This window comes from Thermobia domestica, chromosome 8 (assembly GCF_964235325.1).
Source record: "Thermobia domestica chromosome 8, izTheDome1.hap1.1, whole genome shotgun sequence".
NCBI lineage: Eukaryota > Metazoa > Arthropoda > Insecta > Zygentoma > Lepismatidae > Thermobia > Thermobia domestica.
Genome location: NC_137461.1, coordinates 191,990,953 through 192,011,469, shown reverse-complemented (window position 1 = coordinate 192,011,469; position 20,517 = coordinate 191,990,953). Strand labels below are relative to the sequence as shown.

General features: G+C 35.0%; 1 protein-coding gene across 2 annotated transcripts in view; it reads right to left on the bottom strand.

The window, feature by feature from the left end:
- Positions 1-1,099: 1,099 nt before the first annotated feature.
- Positions 1,100-20,517, bottom strand: part of ich (zinc finger protein ichor) — a 125,337-nt gene continuing 105,919 nt past the window's right edge. For both annotated transcript variants that reach the window (XM_081769352.1, XM_081769353.1), the window contains exon 2: positions 1,100-4,883. In XM_081769352.1, the coding sequence (XP_081625478.1) occupies positions 3,112-4,503 (1,392 nt within the window). In that variant the 5' untranslated portion in view covers positions 4,504-4,883 and the 3' untranslated portion in view covers positions 1,100-3,111. The remainder of the gene's footprint in view (positions 4,884-20,517) is intronic.

The window sequence follows — 20,517 nt, the reverse complement described above, 5'->3', positions numbered from 1 at the left end:
TGTGTAACACTGGTTGTTGTTTGGTGACTTAAAGTCACAAATAAATAAATGTTTTCATATCTAGTATATATTCAAATTTGTTACACCCAAATAAATTTGATCATTTCCTCTTAATAACGTTTTTCACAATGGCCCAATTCACTTCTGTAAACTGTATTAACTTCACACCATTTGTTTATAATGAACTGAATCCTGAGTGGGATAGAACTCTACAGTGTGGCAAGGTGGAATGAAATAACAACAGAAACGAAAAGATGATCTGGTCTGATGGCAACAACAAATGAGAAAATTGAAAAAAATAAGTTAATATGGAGGCAAAGTATAGTATATTCATACAATAAAAAAAAAAAAACACACACACACACAAAGAAACGAACCGTCATAAAGTATGTTCCAAACATACAGAACAAATAATCTTACGTACAAAAGATAAAGTAACTGAAGCTGGAATTTCATTTCATCGTCGAGGATGAATGTCCCTACGACTACTAACACTACCCATCAAAGTCACTTTCAATCTGGGTATTCTAGCCTGCAATGTAAGTTCAAGACGATGTTTTTTCATGAAATACCTTTTTACTTCCAAATAACTAATGTAACATATAATCCATAGTAAATTTGACGAAAGTGAAATTATATTGATGTAGCTTATTACGCTTTTCTGAACATTTCCAAGGAAATCTTACAAGCAACTTCGCAAACCAAAACTATCAAAGTTTGATGAGAAAAAGTAACATTTCCGCTAGTAAGTAATTATTTTTCAATGATCGTTTTGCAAGTATTTGTTTCTAACAACAGCAATAAAATGAGTAGAGAGAATTGTAACACATGGAATGAACAGTTGTGAATGATAATTGTTTAAATTAGATTCTTAAATTAGACTAAGGTTTAAATTAGATTGTTAGGTTGTGAATCTTAATTAGGTTGCAAAATTGCTTAAGGGATTATATTTTGGTCTTTCCAACTGTGTCTCGAACGTTGATGTTTTAATCAAGCATTACTGGATCTGGCATAAACGGGGAGAATTACTGTGTAAAGATACCATGTTGGAAAGAGGTAAAACTTATTAATTAAAACAAAAAATAAATAAAAATACAGATTATTTACATTTTCCATTTCATTTCAAATCTTTTTTTGCAAACAGTAGAACAACAATTTTACATAATAATAACAATGAGAAAAAGGAAAGAATACTGTTAAGAGATTTTTTTTTAAATATTGTCTCCATATTAAAACTCTTTTTGCTAGTGTACTAACTTTGACGTGGAAATACTCGTAAAAACACAATGTGTTGTAAACAAAACACAACAAAATTAAATACAGTATTACACAATTACTATACGCTCAATATACCATCAATATAACAAATGGGAACCTCTTCCTACACCTAGCATAATTTTTTCGACATGCTTTAAACAAGAGATTTAATGTCTTGGTGGTACTCCAATCACTATTACAGGAGGAACATAATTATAAGAATGTACGTGAAGAAGTTATATTTACATAAATATTGCAAGTTTTGAGATCCGTCATTTTCTAATAACTCTTTGTATAAGAAGAAGAAGAAAAGAGAGCTCAGTATTTTTCCGAGTTATTGTTCTCACACAAAAAAAATTAAAACCAATGTCTTATATTTTTGTTTACACTATTGTTATATTGATATTTTGAACTGTATCATACAAAAGAAATCTTTCGCACGAACTTAGATCACTTCAAGTCGGCATTATTCTTTACGACGAAAAGGAAAAATCAGTACTTTTATTTTAAACCTGCTTAAGAATGGTCAGGCTTAAGTATAAATTTCATTTCAAAAACGATACTCTAAGGTTATCTATTCAACACTCTTGACAAATTTAACAAAAACGAAATTATATTATTCTATTGTCTTGTAATAGAAGATCGATAAAATAATGAGGCGCCGAGATTTATATCAATAAATACCTAGGTAAAATAATAATCGGCAATACTTCACACAATGATCGGCACAGCTTCATAATATCAAGAATTTTTAAAATGTTAGCAAATAGATAAAGCAAGCCCCATCCCACGTCTTTCATCATTGGCTCCCATTTAAACTTTTTTTCTCCTTTTTTCTGTAATTGACATGCACACTTTTTAATCTGAATCATAATGAAAAATACATACATATTTATATACTGTATATCGCACAACCAAACTTGTACTTGTCACACACTGACTACTATTTACAGCACACCTTTCTTTCGACTGAAACTTTATCATGAAAACAGTAAAAGGGAGAAACCACAATTAAATCGTACATTAAAAGAAAAGGCAAAAAGAAAGGATTTTGTAAAATGACACAGCTAAAAATCATCTATGATATTTACATTGTAATAAGATTTGAACTTAGGATGCAGCAACATATAAACACACGCACACACAACAACTGTTTTTACGTGATCAGAACGATATTTCTCTGATACGATGTCTATTTTGCTCAGATGTTAAGAAGATACGTGAAAAATCTACCATCATTATTTGCTCTACTGCGTCAGAAGACATAAATAACATAGTTTTTTTTTTTTTATCGTACTGTAATTTTGCTTTAAAAATATTTTTGAGCATTGTGTGTGATTCTTAACATAGAAAAGTCATAAAACACATTCATTCATTATTCTAAGATATAAATTAACAATTTATAAACATATAGCTAAAAACAATTTACAAAAATATTCATTCTTTTTTGTATATATTTATTTTTGTTCGCATTTGCAGATGAAGACACTTATTAGTGAATGATACTTCTCAAAGAATATAACATTAAAGTGGACCCATAACAATAATTTCATTTCTTTGGCTCACCTGAGTTGAGGGCACCGACTTATAAAACGTAACTTAAACATGTTCATATATCATACAGAACAATTTTTATATGTCAGTCTAGCCCTACCATTTATAAAAATATATAATTGATTTCACCATTACCTCCGAAAGAGATCGAGTCTGGTTCATGTCACGTTAATAAGAATGGAATGGCAACAGTCGATGTGGTTCCATACTTAACACTTGCCTGAAAGATCAGAACTTCGATGTCTGGAGTGCCAAGTGGCCAATATTTACCATTGAAAAACCATCATGGCTTACAGATAATCAGTCGCGTCCCACCCTTTTATGTATCTGCTGATGTTTAATCAAATGCGCTTTCTGCCGGAACGCCTTTCCGCACGTCTCGCACCGGAATGGTTTCTCTCCCGTGTGTGTTCGCAGGTGAACTTTAATATTTGACTTGTTTAGAAAGCCCCGGTTGCAGATGGTACAGCGGTGGACAGGCTTCTCTTTGGTTCCGTCCGAGTACGCGCCACCAAGCTTATTGCTCTTCCCTGTTCGACTTTTCGGTTTTATCTTCGGAAATCCATCCAGTGAACCGTTTATGTCCTTCATCCCCCCAGATGCCCTTATGTAAGAAGGTTGCTTCCTTTGAAAACGACCGTTTAGTGCTCCAGGATTTTCCGTCGTGCTCACATGTCCTGGAGGACTTGCATGTGTTGTGTGAGGAAGAATGTCCTTATTTATGACACATGGGGGACTATAGGGAGGTTCAATTTTAATGCCATAACTGGGATCTGTCTTCAAACCATAAACTTCGGACGTCTTCAAACCATTTAAATTTCCACCATTTTGCAGCCGACTCTGTAGTAGTGGCATATGATAGTCTCTCTTTATAATTTGTGGTTGTTGCGAAGGTTGGGGCTGTTGCTGTTGATTATTGTACGTATGGCTGGGACCCTGAGTCAGAAGTGTTTGTAGCGTAGACGATGCCACATTAACATTAATGGGTGGAGAGGGGCTAACGAACTGTGTATTTATATCTAAGGTTTCTTGCTTGGTATCCGTTGAACATGCGGTGTCGATCCACGCATCAAGATCCATCCAACTGTCTCTAGTATCCGCAGGGTCGAGACCTTCCACATTTACATTGGGCACTGTTGTATCAGCAATAGCATTTCCGATTATTGCAGCGATATCTTCAATATCGGGAGCTCCCAAAATATAGTCCACAGGTTCCGCTTTCATTAGCACATTGCTACTAACTACCCCATCCGCGCTCGAGGATACTTGTTCAGCCGGACTTGAATAATATATTGTGCCATTGCTCTGAGTTGGGATACACGCTTTGAAAAGATTTGGATTGTTGTTGTTGTTCCCTTCAATCGATGGTTGTCGACCTGATGTACTACTGGGAACACCCATTGTGCTCTGTGGAGACGGTGCTGGCTGATAGTGATTTACTCCACTTCCACTCCCCAAACCGTTCACAGTGATGTTCCCCGTGTATGTTGAGAACGGAGGTAAGGGTTTTAGTTCAGCGAAGTTTGAACTCGGTGGAGATCCAGTCAGGAGCAGGCTGTCTAAAGCATCCATGGTAGCTTTTGTTGCTGTGTCCACAGAATCCACAGGGTCCAGCTTGTTGTCCAGAAAGTGGTCTCCTCCCCAAGTCAGCAACGCATCCACTGGTCCGCAATCCGACTGGTTGAACTTCATATCAGTGGGCGAAATGGTTCGATCCGGTGGAAGAGAAGTGCCCGGGGAGGGGCACGGACTGGTGTCCCACGACAGCTCCAACTCAACACTTCTTCTTTGCACCCCGTAGTCACTTAAACTGATGCACTAGCCTTGATGTCACTTAAAACTTGATTTTGTATTTAACGGTTGCACGCACACACTAACACACACGCCTATACACACATGCTCCGGAAGCGTGCGTGTGTCCCGCTCGTCTCCGTCCATTCACTCAGCTACTTTTCAAGTTGGACCACTTAGCCGTGTACCACATGAAGAAATCCTTCTGCACAGCATCAGGAACCAGGACTTTCCCTCGTAGTCATCGTGGATTCAGCACGGGATGATCGTCCCTCGACCACCTGAAAAGTTTCATATTCATTAGTCTGATTTGCTTTTTACACATCGCAGGGTGGAAGAAAACAGAAAAAGAAAGTTAACAGTGAAGATTGAAGAACTGTACGTTAAACAATATATACAGCGTTGTATTTGTAATATAAAATAAGCTATTATACATATATTGTCAAAGAAAAGAATATATTTACATAGAGTTGTAATAGAAGTAGCTGATCATATATTATATACAGACCTCTCCTTATATGTCTACATATAGGAGATGAACTTATCAAATGTGTGTCTTTAATTGCAATAAAGCCTGTTAAGCTAGCATCTAAGCAACTTGACCAAAAATCTGTGGGATTTTGCTGTTATTATTTCCTACCCTAAACTAATCAGTTGAAACATTTCTCTGTAGAAGCAAGAAAGATTTCGCTGTACTACTGAGAATGAATATATATATATATATATATATATATATATATATATATATATATATATATATATATATATATATATATATATATATATATATATATATATATATATATAACTTTTACATACAAGAATTTGCACTTTAGGTAAGCTTTATTTCTTTAGCTAGAAGCGGTAAAAGTTTATTTTTTTATTTTATTTTATTTTTTTCATCAATGTGACTTCCCCTGAAGAGCCATTAATGTTTCATACATATGTGGCTTCATTAAGCAGAGGATCAAGTTTGTCACCTTATAAGTTTTGCTGTAGTAACATGTGCACTACTAAGAGTAAAATAACAAAGAGTAGACTTGTTCACTTCAATCTAGTGTACCATGTATTATGATATTTATTTAAAATTTATTTTTGTTCTGAAATGAACTTTGCCAAAAATTATCAGAGAAAGTATTAAATAGCGCTACTAAGTAGTCAAGTAATTTTGTTCCCATAATTCGAATATTCATCTTTCCAATAAATATTAGAACAATTATTCGTTTATATTCTTTGAAAATAAAATGGTTTTATTTTTCTTATTCCTATTCATTTTGAAAACTTCCACTATTTTAGATTGAAAACCCCGTATTTCCAACAACTTTCCTTTCTTTTTTTTTTCTTTAAATCTTTACTTATGACAGAGTTGAGCTATGGCCCCGGACTTTTGATGCACCCGGTACAATGTTGGTGTATTTGGAGCTTATTCAACTTAACGCGGGATCCGAACCAGATAAGCTCCCACTAGATTCGAATCCAAGCTTCTCGTACCTAAGGTCAATTTTCTATTCATATAGTCAGAAATGAGCACTCGAACTATAACATATTACACCTATAACTTCCAAATGAGGCTTTCTTAGGCAGATTCTTTGATATTTTAGAAAAATGAAACAAAATTTTTCAATTTAATGTCCCACGATTTTGTCCTTTAGATTAAGGGAGACGGATGATTCAGGCAAGTGAATGAAGGGAGAATATGTGGAATAAGGATATGGGAGGAAATGGGAGATACGATGTTGTCCATTACAAACTACTGGGCCGGAGATCAAACCAGGGACCCCACGTACCAAAGGTAAGTGTTGTACCACTGAACCACAGAGGTTTTTTTTTTATTTCTTTTGATTTACTTTATTTATACAGTATGTTTGCAAATATATTCTTTAGAATTGCTCTCTTAACCAATTCTACTAAAATTAATAACAGAAAAAGTTCTATTAATTTTTAGAGAAATAACTTGAAATCCCTGCTCATTATAACTAAAAGTGTAATATACCTAGATAAATAGCAATAAAATAGATTTGCCACTGAACATGATTAAAGAAGTCACAAATCCTTCCAAGCAACTTGTAAATTATATATTTCTAGTTAATCAATGATCAAAAACAGTTTGGATCAAATATACATAAATAGTAATATTAAAATGAAATTACTAAACCTGTTCCCTTATCTGATCAAAAGTACTGAATATATTTTGACTATTTTTATGGGAACTTAAGGTCTACGACTGGAAAGATTTTAATTATTTTACTTCGAATGTATAATTGTGACAAGCAGCGATTACTGACCACCGAAATTTCCATTGAATTCGTCGCAAATTTTCGACAATGAATATTTCAATACGTTGCGACCATTTCTTAAAAGATGCATATTACTTAAGAGAAAGTTTAAAATACAAGAACCTCTAAGACCGCTGACGCAGCGTTATGATCCTCCGACCCTCATTTAGACCACGATAGTAGAATAAAAGTGAAAACAAAACTACATTTCAGAAAGGAAAGCATTCCATCTCCTGTAATAGTACAATAATATAATACTAGTAAATTATTGCACTTCTATAATTTCTGCAACTTTGCCTAGGTATTGTTAACATTTTGAAATGTGTTTATTTTCCAAAAGTACTTCAAGGTTAGAAATTTGAAGCATCAGTTTTCTTACTACTTTTAATTGTTAATGATCTCATAAATCATACTCCTAATTCATTAAAATAAAGCTAATATGAAGATTAATTAAATAAGTTGTTTCAGGCTTTAAAATCCCTTTAATAGTTTACTTGAGTAATGCACTGCTAATTAAGCCAACACTAGCAATCCCGCATCGGTGTTATTTACAACTCCAAACTTTTATGAATATAACTCTCTACTTGTAGAATTTATTCTTTAAGATATCAAATTTTATCCTTTTTCTTTTTTTCTTTTTTTTTTCATCTAGCCCAGTTTATGGCACCGTTCTTTGTACAGGCCTATAACATAGATATTTAATTCAGGTTCCGTTATTGAAATGCGTTTTTAATCAGTGCTTCATTCAATCTCCACGATTCTTGTGGGCAATCTAAAGTTCTATAGGCGAATATAACATTTTTATTTTATTTTACTGTTATTGCAGTAGTTTAAGAAATTAAATCATGTGTAGTAGCCATGTACGAAGTGCAAAGTTTATGTAGTTTTTTTTTTTTTTCTAATGTCCACATTTTTTGTCATTTCAGGAAAGGAACTGCGGTGTTGGATACCTTTCCTTCGTCTTTAAGCAGTGCAGGTTTTGTTTGCTAGGAGGTACCAGTTGAGTCACAGTGCCTGAACGAGTAAGATGTGTTTCTAATACTGCCCAGGGACATGGGAATTTTCAGTTGAAGAGCAACGGGTAATTGTGAAATTCCTCGCCACAGCTGATGTTGTGCAGCCGATATTCATCGCCATTTAAAGGTGTGTGTGGTGATAGTGCTCTTGCAGAAAACACTGTTAGGAAGTGGATGCGTGAGTTCAAAGGAGGGCGAACAAGTGTGAAAGGTGAGCAGAGGACGTTCAAAAACAGCATCAACTGACGCTAACATTGCCCGTGTTAAAACTTTCATCATGGAAGATGGGGCGTGTCACCATTCAGGAGATTTGTGATACAGTGGTGCTAACACTGGAAGCAGTAGAACGAATAATTACAAACGAACTGCGGTTAAGAAAAGTTTGTTTTGCTGGGTTCCACGCTTGTAATAATGACGATCAAAAAGGGGCAAAGATTCGATCAAGTGTTGCAAATTTGACACGCTTCAGAAGAGAGGGATGAAATTTCTTGGAAAGTTTTGTGACAGTGAGTGACTCACAGATTCCATTATTTAACCCAGAAACAAAAAGGCAGTCGATGCAATGGAAACACACAACCTCCCTCCCCCCAAAAAATTTGTCAGGTAGCATCAATGAGAAGATACTTCTAAGATTCCCAGTCCACTTTTTTCCAAAAGGTCATACAATTACGGGCGAGTATATTCGTACACTTTTGGATACAGAATTTGAGCCAAAATTGACTGCGAAACGATCACAAATGACAAAGGCAGGAAACTTTCTTTTGTGGAAAGATTCCAGTTCGTTGGATTTTCAATTGATGTCAACACAAACGAACTCAGGAATTCAAAGATGCTTATAAAAACTGATGGTTTGAAAGACTCATTGTTACCTACAGAATCTCTTATTGTTGGTGGTGATCTAAGATCCTACGTCGAAGGGATAGAAGATAGAAATCATTGTAATATCCAGGAAATACTGTTCGAAAGACATTCCATAGTACGGAACAAAACGGCATCAAGGCAAACATCCCGTATCGCGCAGAACGAGCGCTTACGCGATAGGCAAATTCCAAGAATACTGTGGAAGACTACGTACGTAGTGAGCAACCAAATAAAGGAACGGTAATGACGGTTCTACGGTCGTTTGTGAAGGGCCCGAAAAGCACTACTCGTCGATTCTCTCTAGAAAGATGCATTACCCAGTTCTTCATTGTTCAAATATTACGTACAAATTGCAGACATTCTTACAAGCTGCATATGCATCATGAACTAAATTAGGATGACCTAGATCAATGAGAGTTCGGCACGTAGACTACAAACTACACGAACGGGATCCCCCTTCTGCTCAGCAACAAGGCCTATTTCTGTTTGAAAGGTCAATACTTGTGTGGAAAATATCGGTAGTAGTGTGACAGTAATCCTATGTATACTCCGGGTGTGACAGTAATCCGAGAAATGAATATACACTGGCAAAAGTATTGATGGAGAATGACATATGAGACACTTTCATCATTGGTCCAACTTTAATCGGCACTACCTTAACGGTGACAATAGTACATGATATTCGTGCAAGAACACATTTTCTTCCCTTCTGAACACAGATAACTTTCCTTCTTATTTTCAACACGATGGGGCTCTTCCTCACTATGGTGTTGGTGTGTGTCAATGACTCAATGTATAACACCCAACGAAGTGAATTGGTCGCCATAGTCTCGTACAGTGGCCATTCGAGGCAGATGGTGTATGCTGCGAAATGCCACGATATAAGGCACCTACAGGACCCCCATACAGTACGTGTGCGACCATAATTCCCGGACATTCTCTTCTGTGGAAGTCGGAACAGATACAGTGATTATGGACGTGTATTGTACGGGATGCCTACCACATAGAATATATACCATAGCGTACCATTTGTAGATGATTTTCAAACTTTCAGCATTCGTAAGTGCAAACCATACAAGATATGAAGAAAATAATTTTTAGTTTCCTATATCATTGTTAACTAACTCTTATTTTATTCAATTTTCGAATTGCCTTAAAATGTTGTATCTTACCAGCAATCGAACCGTGATCACGTGGCACTAAATATAATGCTACATGGAAAAGCATTTCATTGAAAATAATGAAGAGAAGAGGCGAAAACTATTTTTTCTTTTTTTCACATTAAGGTCAAGAAACAATACAGCATTTAAGTTACATTAGCGTTAAAAATCTGACGCAATATTTTCCAACTGCCGAAGGTATGATGCATTTACTCTCAACAGGTGGAGACAACAGGGGTGAAGTGAAGAGCTAGAAAATCATTGACAGTAAACGAGTCGTCATGAATCCACAAATGCTGTATCTCCTAAACCATCGACTCTTGAAATGAGACAATGTTATGTGTCTGTCATCACTGCTTTTATCAAGCCAGGATTTTACCTACACTAGAATTTTCCGTTTTTCGGTCGTCTTTACTGTGAGAATGAGAATACCAAACTATGACGACATATTAGAAATAACTAGCTAAAATGGTTCACACAAACTAAAGCGATCCAATGAATCCTACTATGCGCCAATTTTAGGTAATCAGGGTTGTAATGGCTCCTGCCTACGATTTATAATTTTAAGAAAGATAGAAAACTCGTAATAACGATTGGTATGCTGTAAAAACAGCATCGTGATCTTCCATATGTAATGTAAGTTTAGAAACAGCTTTTATACGACAAAACATGTAACATATTAGTCGCACGTTAGAACTTTACTGATTCTTTTGGCTAAGGACTGTTATTTTGAAAGTAGTACAAAATTGAAGTAGTTTTCAGCAATTAAAAATAATTTGTTTTGTAGTAACTAACTATCGTAATAATAGCATTTACACACTTTGAATTTCATATTAACGCATGTAACTTGTTAATAACACTATTGGTTGTGGATTAGTTGACAGGACATAAAGCCTCTTGTGTCACTGAAATGTAGGGCTACATAATTTGACAGAATAAGTTACAACTCTAAAACTGTAACATCTCTGATACCTTATACACAGTTGAGTTCTAAAATATATTTTCCTCTTTGTCGGTCCCTTGTAACTTTGAAACTGCTACATTTTTCTATTTATGCTGTAAATGACGGCATTGTTTTGAAACATTTGAGAGATATTTTTGAAACATTCTCGTCTTGACAAAGGTGGTTATATGTGGGCATTAAGCAATATATGGTAAATGGGTTTGGTACATGCAATACTGAAACAAGATGTGAACTTATTTCCTGATTAAAACCATCAATTTGTATTTACTTATTTATTTTGAAAAAGTTATGTCTCAGAAAGATTGCAATGCAGCGTAGCGTTGCGTATTTCCAGAAAAAACTTATATTATTGATATGAGTCGTACAGTTCCAAAACGGCTCTTGTCCATTTAGAGCAAATCCTAGGAAACTTTTTTAAAAATATAAGATCTGCATGTTTTGTAGAACTGGGAATACTTCAGTGTGTTCATGTGAAAAACTTCAACATCCTCAAATATTTCCAGTTCTACAAAACGCATCGATCCTACAGTTCTCGGTTTTCTTGGATTTGATTTAAATGTACAAGAGCCGTTTTCGAACTGGACAACTCATAATTATGTACAATAGGAATATTTTGAGTTGCAGCGAGTCGCAAGTAAACCTAGTTTGGCTCATATCATCCAATTTATGGATACTGTACTTGTTTTCAGTACAAATGTTCTTAGATTTAAACTCTGCTGGAAGCATAATGCTTTGTATAAAATAATTTCTAGAATTCTCTTGTGGCTACATGGTTCGCGTATGTGCCATCGGCGTGGCAGACGCAGGTTCGATTTTCTGTGGGAGCTCGTGTGGTTTTGAATCCCACGTTAAGCTGTAGGTCCACGTCTTATATAATCCTTTTGGTGAACAGGACGCAAAACTTCAAATCAAACAATTCTGATAATCTTTGGATTCCACTATAAGAAGTGGTCTTATTCTTCAGTGTTGTCAAACAGCAAAATAATTGCTCACTAACCATCAATTAATCAATATCTTTTTGGTTACCAGTACTGTCGAATATAGATCTGTTCAGACTTCTATGTTAGGAAGAAGACAAAACATTACCTCTTATCTAAATCCTTCTAAGTAAAGCTAATGGTGAACCACTTTAAGCTTGTTCAACAGAACTTTATAACACAGGGAAAGTATTTTTTCTTCCTTGTCCCCTCGTGCTCACTTCATGTTGCGTAGTTTCATATTGTAAATTGCACAATCATTAGTTTTCCCGTTTTTTCTACATTCTTAATATTTAATTCTCAAATATCTGCTTATAACGAAACACTATCTGCAGAATGTATGACTTTACCTGTTTTTAATACAGTATAACCTCGTTAACACGAACTCGTTTAAGCCGAACACTCGCTTAGGACGAACAAAATTTCGGTCCCGGCATCGCTGTACGTTATCTTATACGAAGTTTTATCGGTTAACACGAATTTCGGTTAGCACGAATTACGAACTAATTTTTAGTCCCTTGAGTCAGTAAAGGTTTTGATTTAACACGAACTTTCAATCTTTTGTTTCCTTTTTTTTTCAGATCATTTTTCGTAATTCAGATTTCACTCCAGATCAGTTTTGTCATACAGTATTTATACAGACGAAAATTGCCTTGTAAATAAGAGAAAAACCAGAAACATGTACTTATCCTCTCTTATGAGGTGTTGATTCTGTCCTCCGTCAAGCGCTGAACATGCAGGTGCTTGGCAGACGAGCTGGCGACAGCTCGAGACAAAACATATTCTCTCCCCTGTAACTCCAAACTGGTGACAGCAATCATAAATACCTTTCCGTTACTAGCGGTACTCACCCTGCTAGCGGAGTTATCAATTTTATAACTTGACCTGGATTTTCTGCGTGGAAACCTTTTTTTTTAATCTTCTAAGATAGGATAATAAACTTACTGTAGTATTTTCACTTTTCAGAGGATGGTACCGAGACCGAAACTAGTCTCGATCTCGATCTTAACTCGCATTTGAGACCGAGGAGTGCTTTTCGAAATCGAGACGAGACCGAAACTCTCAGTCTCGTCTCGATACAATTCTGTGGATGGTATCAAGACGGAGAATAGTCTTGGTCTCGTCTCGAATTTGGAACCGAGGCGAGACCGAGACTACTCAGTTTCGTCTCGATACCATCTCTAGTGTTTTCTATGACATACATAATATACTGTAGTGGTATGTATAGTCTGTATACTGTAGTGTGTATGTATGGAGAAAATGTATTCGAATAATAAAATTTGGGTCCCCGGTTAACACGAACTCCTCATTTTTCAGTCCCTTGGAATTCGTGTTAACGAGGGTTTACTGTATATCTAATTTTTGTTTTTCTTACCAATTTAGTGTTATTATTACAATATACATTCTGAGTTTAACTTGTACACAGAGTAAACATTGACTGGAGTAACAAGTCAAACAAAGTAAAATCAAGAAAATAATAAGTAAAAATATTTTATAAGACATGTGAAGATGCATTAAAATATCTGTAACAATTGTAAATCTAATAACTGTTATACTTTTGTTAGGGTAAAATATTTTAATAGAAAAGTTGCATCTTTATGATTAGAGGTTTATGTATAGGTAGTTTCACTTATGTTAGATAAGTTTTCCTGGGCTAATTTTTGGTTTTTAGCTAGTTTAACCGTATCAATAGAATCAAAAGAGCAAAATTACATTTATTTTTCATAGAAAAAAATCTATGATGTATATAGGTATATCAAATCTTTTTAATGCTCTAGTTCTCCGTGTGTATGAAGTGGAGGAAAGAAATATAGAATTATCAGTTGAAATAAATTGTTTCTGAGTACGAATATGATTTCTGAGATATGCGAACGACATTACAATAATATAATATTTGAAGCATCAGTACTACCATCTTTTATATGAATTTATAAATATATATGTTTCTAAAAGATTTTCAGTAGAAAAAAATAATAACGTGGGAAACTCCTGCTCGTAATCAGAGCGAAACTTCTCAATCGCTGCATTGCGGTCACGTGTTTCATCATAAAACACGCTATAAAGTTTTTTTCTTTATCATATACGGTGGCTTCATCCGCATGCAGGGAGATCCCAAGTACTTAGCATTATTTCTCGGTCATCAAATTTCTCCACTTTCTCTGGTCATTACCTTTGACAACTTCAGCTTCTGTGTATGATTCATTAAATAGCTTTCGTCTTCAAACAGTATGTATTTTATAAGTATTCATCTAGTAGTTTGTGGAGAACTTGATTGTTTACAACAGTCACTTTAAATAGGCCATGCATATTTAAATAATTCTCGTCAACTCATTAACTTCTACAGACAGTAAATAATAATAATAACAGTCCAGTAGATTTCAAATAAAGCCATATATAAATTTTAGTAGCCTGATTTACTTAATTCCACTGGAAATTTTACAGGGGTAAAGTCTAGTTGTTATTATCATTTCATACACTTATAAGGCAATTTTTTATATTTCCCTATTTTTTATTATTTTTTAAAAGAAAATATTAACAATTTTGTTCCGATATATGAAATAGCTCAATATGGAAATGAATTAACTTTTCACTACATAAAGTAGAGAAATTCATATAATGAACAATGTGTTAAAGAATAGAATATTGAGAGTTGGAAACGTAAAAGAATTCTCGGAAGGAAATCATTCAGTCACTTATAGATTTGAAAATCTTGTGAAGCTGAGAAAAATTCTGGAAAATCCGACTGAGGATTGGATGCCATGACTTCCTGTTAACAACAGAGAACAGTTGAGCTATTTATCCGAATAATTTGTTTGCGTAGTTTTGTTATTCTTATGATCCTGTAATCAGATAGTACAGTAGATTTGTCTGTCTCATAAACACTCCTGCTATTCCTTTAAGTTCCACCACTAAATTTCGAAGCTCTACAACTTCAAGTTTCCAATTTTCTTCAGAGCTTGGATAATGTAGAAGTTGTAATGCGAGTACGAATATTACAAACCTTTCTGTATATGCACATACTACAAGAAAAGACGAAATCAAGGGTTATGAATTTCAATCTCCTTGTCTGTTGTTTTAATGAAATGCGAAACCAATTTTAACAAATGTAAGTAATCATGAATTAATGAGAACACAAACACAAAAATGGCTTCAAAGAAACTTTGAAAATGAAATAATTAGTAGTAAAACTAAACTAGTCGATAATACTACATAAAATGCATCCAAAAAACGCTCAAAGAATTATTTCCTCGCTGCTTCCAATGCATTTTTCATTTTTCATCATTTTTTATATTTATTTATTTATTCCACAATGATTGCCTTGCCTGTTATTTTGGTTCCCGCTTCAGTGTTAGGATTATTATTATTATTTCTTCCATCCGAGAATGTGATGCTATTCAGATATTTAATGATTTCAACTTCTTCAATTTTCTCTCAAGAAAAATTCATACACAGTTCGCGGTCTTATTCGCACATTTAAGAATTTTTCTTTCTTGTTCATTTTCATACATTTTTTTCTTTAGTTCGTCACTGAACTAACTAATAGTTGCAAATATTTTCCCTTTCCTCTCAGAAATGTAGTGATACCTGCAAATCTTATTGCGCTGAACAACTTTGAAGAAATTTATCACATTCTCCTTCTTACATTCAAACTAAATAAACGTTGCTGGAGTCCACATGTATCTTTTTTCTATTTTCATTTTCTTTTGTTTCTATTTTTCGGAAACTGTTATTTAGTTTATATGTAGAGTTCACTTATATAATTCTTCTAGCTTTCTTATCTATCCTTAACTTTTTCAGTGCTCTCAGCGACTTTCAGTGTATATTGTCGCTGACTTTGTCAATATTGTTAAATCGGATAAGTTGTTCACTTTTAATCACAGACTTGATTTTGCTTCTAGTGTACTTCTTCTGAACCCAATTCGATTTTCTGATACATTTTGTTCTAATTTTCTTCTATGATAGTTTTAATATATTGTATGAGGCCCGTAAGGACGCTCGGTCGAAAAAGTGTAGAAGCTTTTTCAGGCCCTCCATCCTGAATGAGGTTTTCCTTATTCACCAAGCAAATGCCAACATGGTCCCAGGCCGCTTCCCTTCTTTCTCCCCAATTTTCAGGTAGTGTGATCGCCGAGAGATGTGATTCCTTATACGTGATGGACTCACATGGCCAAATATGCTGAAATCCCATAAATCTAATTATATATTCTATGATACCCTGCACAGAATTTTTGATACTCATGTGATAGACTGCAGACATCATTCTTTAATGTTTACATTTTCGCACTCTTTATCTTCTTAGGAATTGACAATATGATGCTCTTCTTAAAGTTCGTTGGCATTTTTCCCTTAAATATTTTATTTAATAATTTTCTTTCACTACATTTCTTCCTAATGAATTTATTGTTCTGATTGGTATTCGATCTTTTCCCGGAGCTTTCATTTGCTTCATTCATCGTAATGCTTTCTTAAATATTCATCCTTTAAAACTGGAGAGAAGATAATTCCACCTCTAGGTTGTTTTCTTAAATTTTCTAATTCCTCTCTATACATACTTCGTTCTTTGTTCTTTCACAAATACCAGTCTATCTCTTCTGTAACATCCAGTTACTATCTTTTAGTAAGAACTTTCTTACCTCTATGAAGGTCTGACTTGTGTTTATTTGTTCATATTTTCATTCACTTCTTTGCATTTATTGTCAATCCATGTTTGTTGGGCCTGATTCCCTCTCTGTTTACTAATACTTGAAATTCATGTTCTTTCAATATTTTATATATGTTATCTTCTTCTTTTATTTCAATTTTTCCTCGGTTGTTCAGAGCTTATAACTTTTTTTTTCCTTATTTAGCTATGTGAATATACTGATTTGCTGATTCTGTATCTTTCAGAATTTTTTCCCATTGTTGTTTGAAGTTATTTAATGATGTTTTGTTATGTCTTATCTCTTCGTCCGTCGTTGCCGATATTCATTCCGGATTTTTTAATATTTCCTTCGTTTCTCTATTAGGCTGGTGTAAATGAAATGTCCGCTCCCAAGTGCATAATTTCCTAAGCCCAAGAAAATGAAAACTACAATACCTGGTCAATCAAAATAGTTGCCATTTACAACCAAACACTATTGCCATCGCTCATTTAATGACTGGATTCCGTAGCGAAGGAAGTCTGGACTCTGCGACGCGAAGAAATCCTCAACCTAACGTTGCTTGAAGTAAACTCCAACCATCAGGGAAGGTCTCCCATCTCAAGAAATGCTCGAGATACAAGAAGAGATGGTAGTCGGTGGGACAGACGTCAGATAAATATGGTGGATGAGAAAAGGTTTCATACTGCAATTCATGGAAAGTCTGCAACGTCCTTTGAGTGATATTTACGGGTACATTTTAATACGACATGAGTAAACCATGTTTTTTGAACATTTCTGGATGATTGTGGGCAATGTCGCGGTGAGTTTCATGGAGTTGAGGACTATAACTATCCGTAGTGAAGGTTTTGCTTCCATGAAGAAAGAAATGATGGATTAACTCCACCATAGATCCAACTCTAAGCACAAACAACTTCTGGAGAATTTTGGAAACCGTCCCCTGGTCTTTGGTCAAAATTCGACCACTGTCTTGGTCGTTTATGTTTGTTGTAACAGATCCGTTTTTCATTTGAAGTGACAATTTGATAGGAAACTTTTTCGGTTGTCCTTCCTTGCACTAAGAGAACTTCACACCTCTAGACGGCGATTCTTGTTGACCTATGCCAACTCATGACACCATAAGTCCATTTTTTTCGCCTTACCGATTGCACGCAGCCGCCGAACGTTCGAGGTGCAGTGTATGCCTAACTCGTCTGCAACGATACGAACACTTTTCCGAGGATCTGTTTCCAGGTTTTTCTGGGAAACTCACCCAAATATGATGTCGGCTGGTTGGCCTTATTTTGTAATGCTGTGACGCAGAGACGAAATATGACAAACCAGCGGCAAATGGTGCATTCAATCGGCATTCCTGGCCTAGATGTACTGCTATTTTTTTTTTTCACTTGCTGTGTAGAATGTCTCAGTTTGTGTGTTGTTCATGCTGCACTGCATAACAATACACTGCTTCTTGACTGTGTGCTGTGTGGGTACCTTAGACTGTTTGCTGGACATGTACAGAATTTTTGACGTTAAGAGCGTGACCTTAGTCCATCCATGTGTTGTGTTGCTAAGATGAGTTCCCGCCAAACGATAGAGCAGATATTTCATTGACACCAACCTAATATATTCTGTATTGTCTTAAAAATCTTGCTTTCTTCGTCAGATATAATTAAGATTTTATTAGTACTCGGCTATGATCTGAATCGACATCTACTTCTGCAGAAATCTTTGACTATGTACTTCAACCTCTGGCTTTTATATCATTTCTGGTTGCTGATTGAGAGTGTATATTGACGTGATGTTGATTAGGGAAAATTCCTAGATTTGTGGGATTAGAAATATACTTGGGCTCGGGTATAAATACATCGATTTCTGCGACACCTCTCTATTATGTCAAAAATTCCTCATGAAGACAAATGATTTTATATGGTATTTTATACATTCACGAATGCATTGATCTCTTATAAAACGGATCTCAAACTCGCATCTGTAGCATAGGTTTGATCCAGTTTCGATGCCTGACACTGACTGATATTACACGTCTCGGTTACAACGATTCTTGTTTATAGCGACAGGTTCTTTTGATGTCGTTATAACCGAGTCAAACTGTATTTAAAATAAAGAAAAAAAGAAGAAATCTATTGCTAAAAGATACGAATGAAGAGGTGGTTTTACATAATCATGATACATGCTTATTTGGGAGAAATCTGTAACTAATGGCTGTATATTTCGAAAGAAAGAAAGAAAAAAGAAAGAAAGCTAAAAACAAATGAAGCGTACGTCTTCCGACGTTGCCAGTTTTAACTTAGAAGCCGTAACAACATCTGATGAATCACCAGTCATTACATGGCAGATTTCAATGATCAATCCATAGTGGCGATAACGATATATAAGTACTGGCCAAGCAAAATTTTATTTTATTCCTCATTTCTCCTTTTCCACCCCCAAATGAAAATATCGAAATTTATATTGGTAACTAAGACATCCCATTAAAGCACTCAGGCTATATAAGACGTGTATTTTAAGTGCAAACAACTACTTGGGTTTTCATCCAAGAGGAGAAAATCTTTGAAACACCTCCTTCTGCAGTTGATGAATTTGCGAATCCATACCTTCGCCAATCTGCGGAAACACGAAGATAAGATAAGTCCTGGGGTAAATTGCAGTGTGTGGAAGACAATTACTAAAAAGAAGAAGCAGAAGAATATAGCATTGTCACTGTATTTGATTGAAATAATATGCTTCATGTTAAGAAACAAAATACATTTCTAATGAATAATGAAGACTGACAAATTCCGAAAAAGGGTGCAGGCAGAAATTCTCGCTCAAAAGGAGAAACAGATTTTTGTCTAGTTTCGATTTTGTCCTTAATACAAGTACATATATATATGCGAGAAATTTACAAATTTTCATTTAATTTCTTCTGATAATATTCGTTCTTTCTTTTTCTAATAACAATATATATATATATTACTCTAAATGCAACAAGACTGGACCAAGAGGCGTGGGTATATCCGAGGCAATGCATAATAAAATTATTTTCATTTAGATTCAGTATAGAAAGTTTGAATAGGGATCCGCATGATCATGGCCAAGGATTTTGTTTCAACTATATCTTGCCCTACTTCAATCTCATTTAGCTGGAGCCAGATTCATAGTTTGAATTAAATCTATTTCTTTTTAGCGTTCAAGATGTTTTAGGGGAGAAGAAAATCTTACAATAGTAAATAAAGAGGCCTAGAGGCCATATCATTGAACATATAGAGACCAAATTTTAAATATTATTTTTTAAGGAGATTTCTCGAGTGGTAATTTTTTTGTTACCACCCAAAATAAAGACGTTTACTCGAGGGTACAAACTGAAAAATGAGCTTTTCTCGAAAACCGTTCTGTCAATTTTCTTTACCTTTTATAGAAAAGAATATCGTTAATAACCCTTCAATATTGAGTAACTTTTCTTCAACAAGGTCCAAACGTACAGTGGGTCTTCCTGGACAATTTTTGAGAAACGATTCAGCAGTGAAATTTATTAAAATTTACTTAGACAATCCAAATGAGATAGTTTACTGATGGTGATTGGTTTTGATTTTTTCACACATAGATCTAGAGATTTAATTAACATTTTTATATATAAACTAGCTGAAATATCCATTCTTCGCATGGATCAGATAAAATATCTATGTAAACAAACTGAACAACGAAAGGAAAAAATCGGTCATTTTCTACTACTTTTACATATCCCGGTGAATGCCCCCTGACACCTCCTGGTTCGAATTCTTTTAAAATGGAAGTCAACGTCTGTGGGAGTATCACCATTAATCTCAGCGACCTCTAATACTATGGATTTGATACTAATATCGGTAATTTTGGATTATTTTTCGGTGTCTCGGTACCCCCCCCCCCCGGAGGTGATCCCCGTCCCGCATACAATGATAGCTGAATTGAAAGTCATCGCTAATGAAAGTGTCATCATTGATCTCAGCGACCAAGAAAACTATCGATTTGACACTAATATCGGTCATTTTGGATTATTTTTACA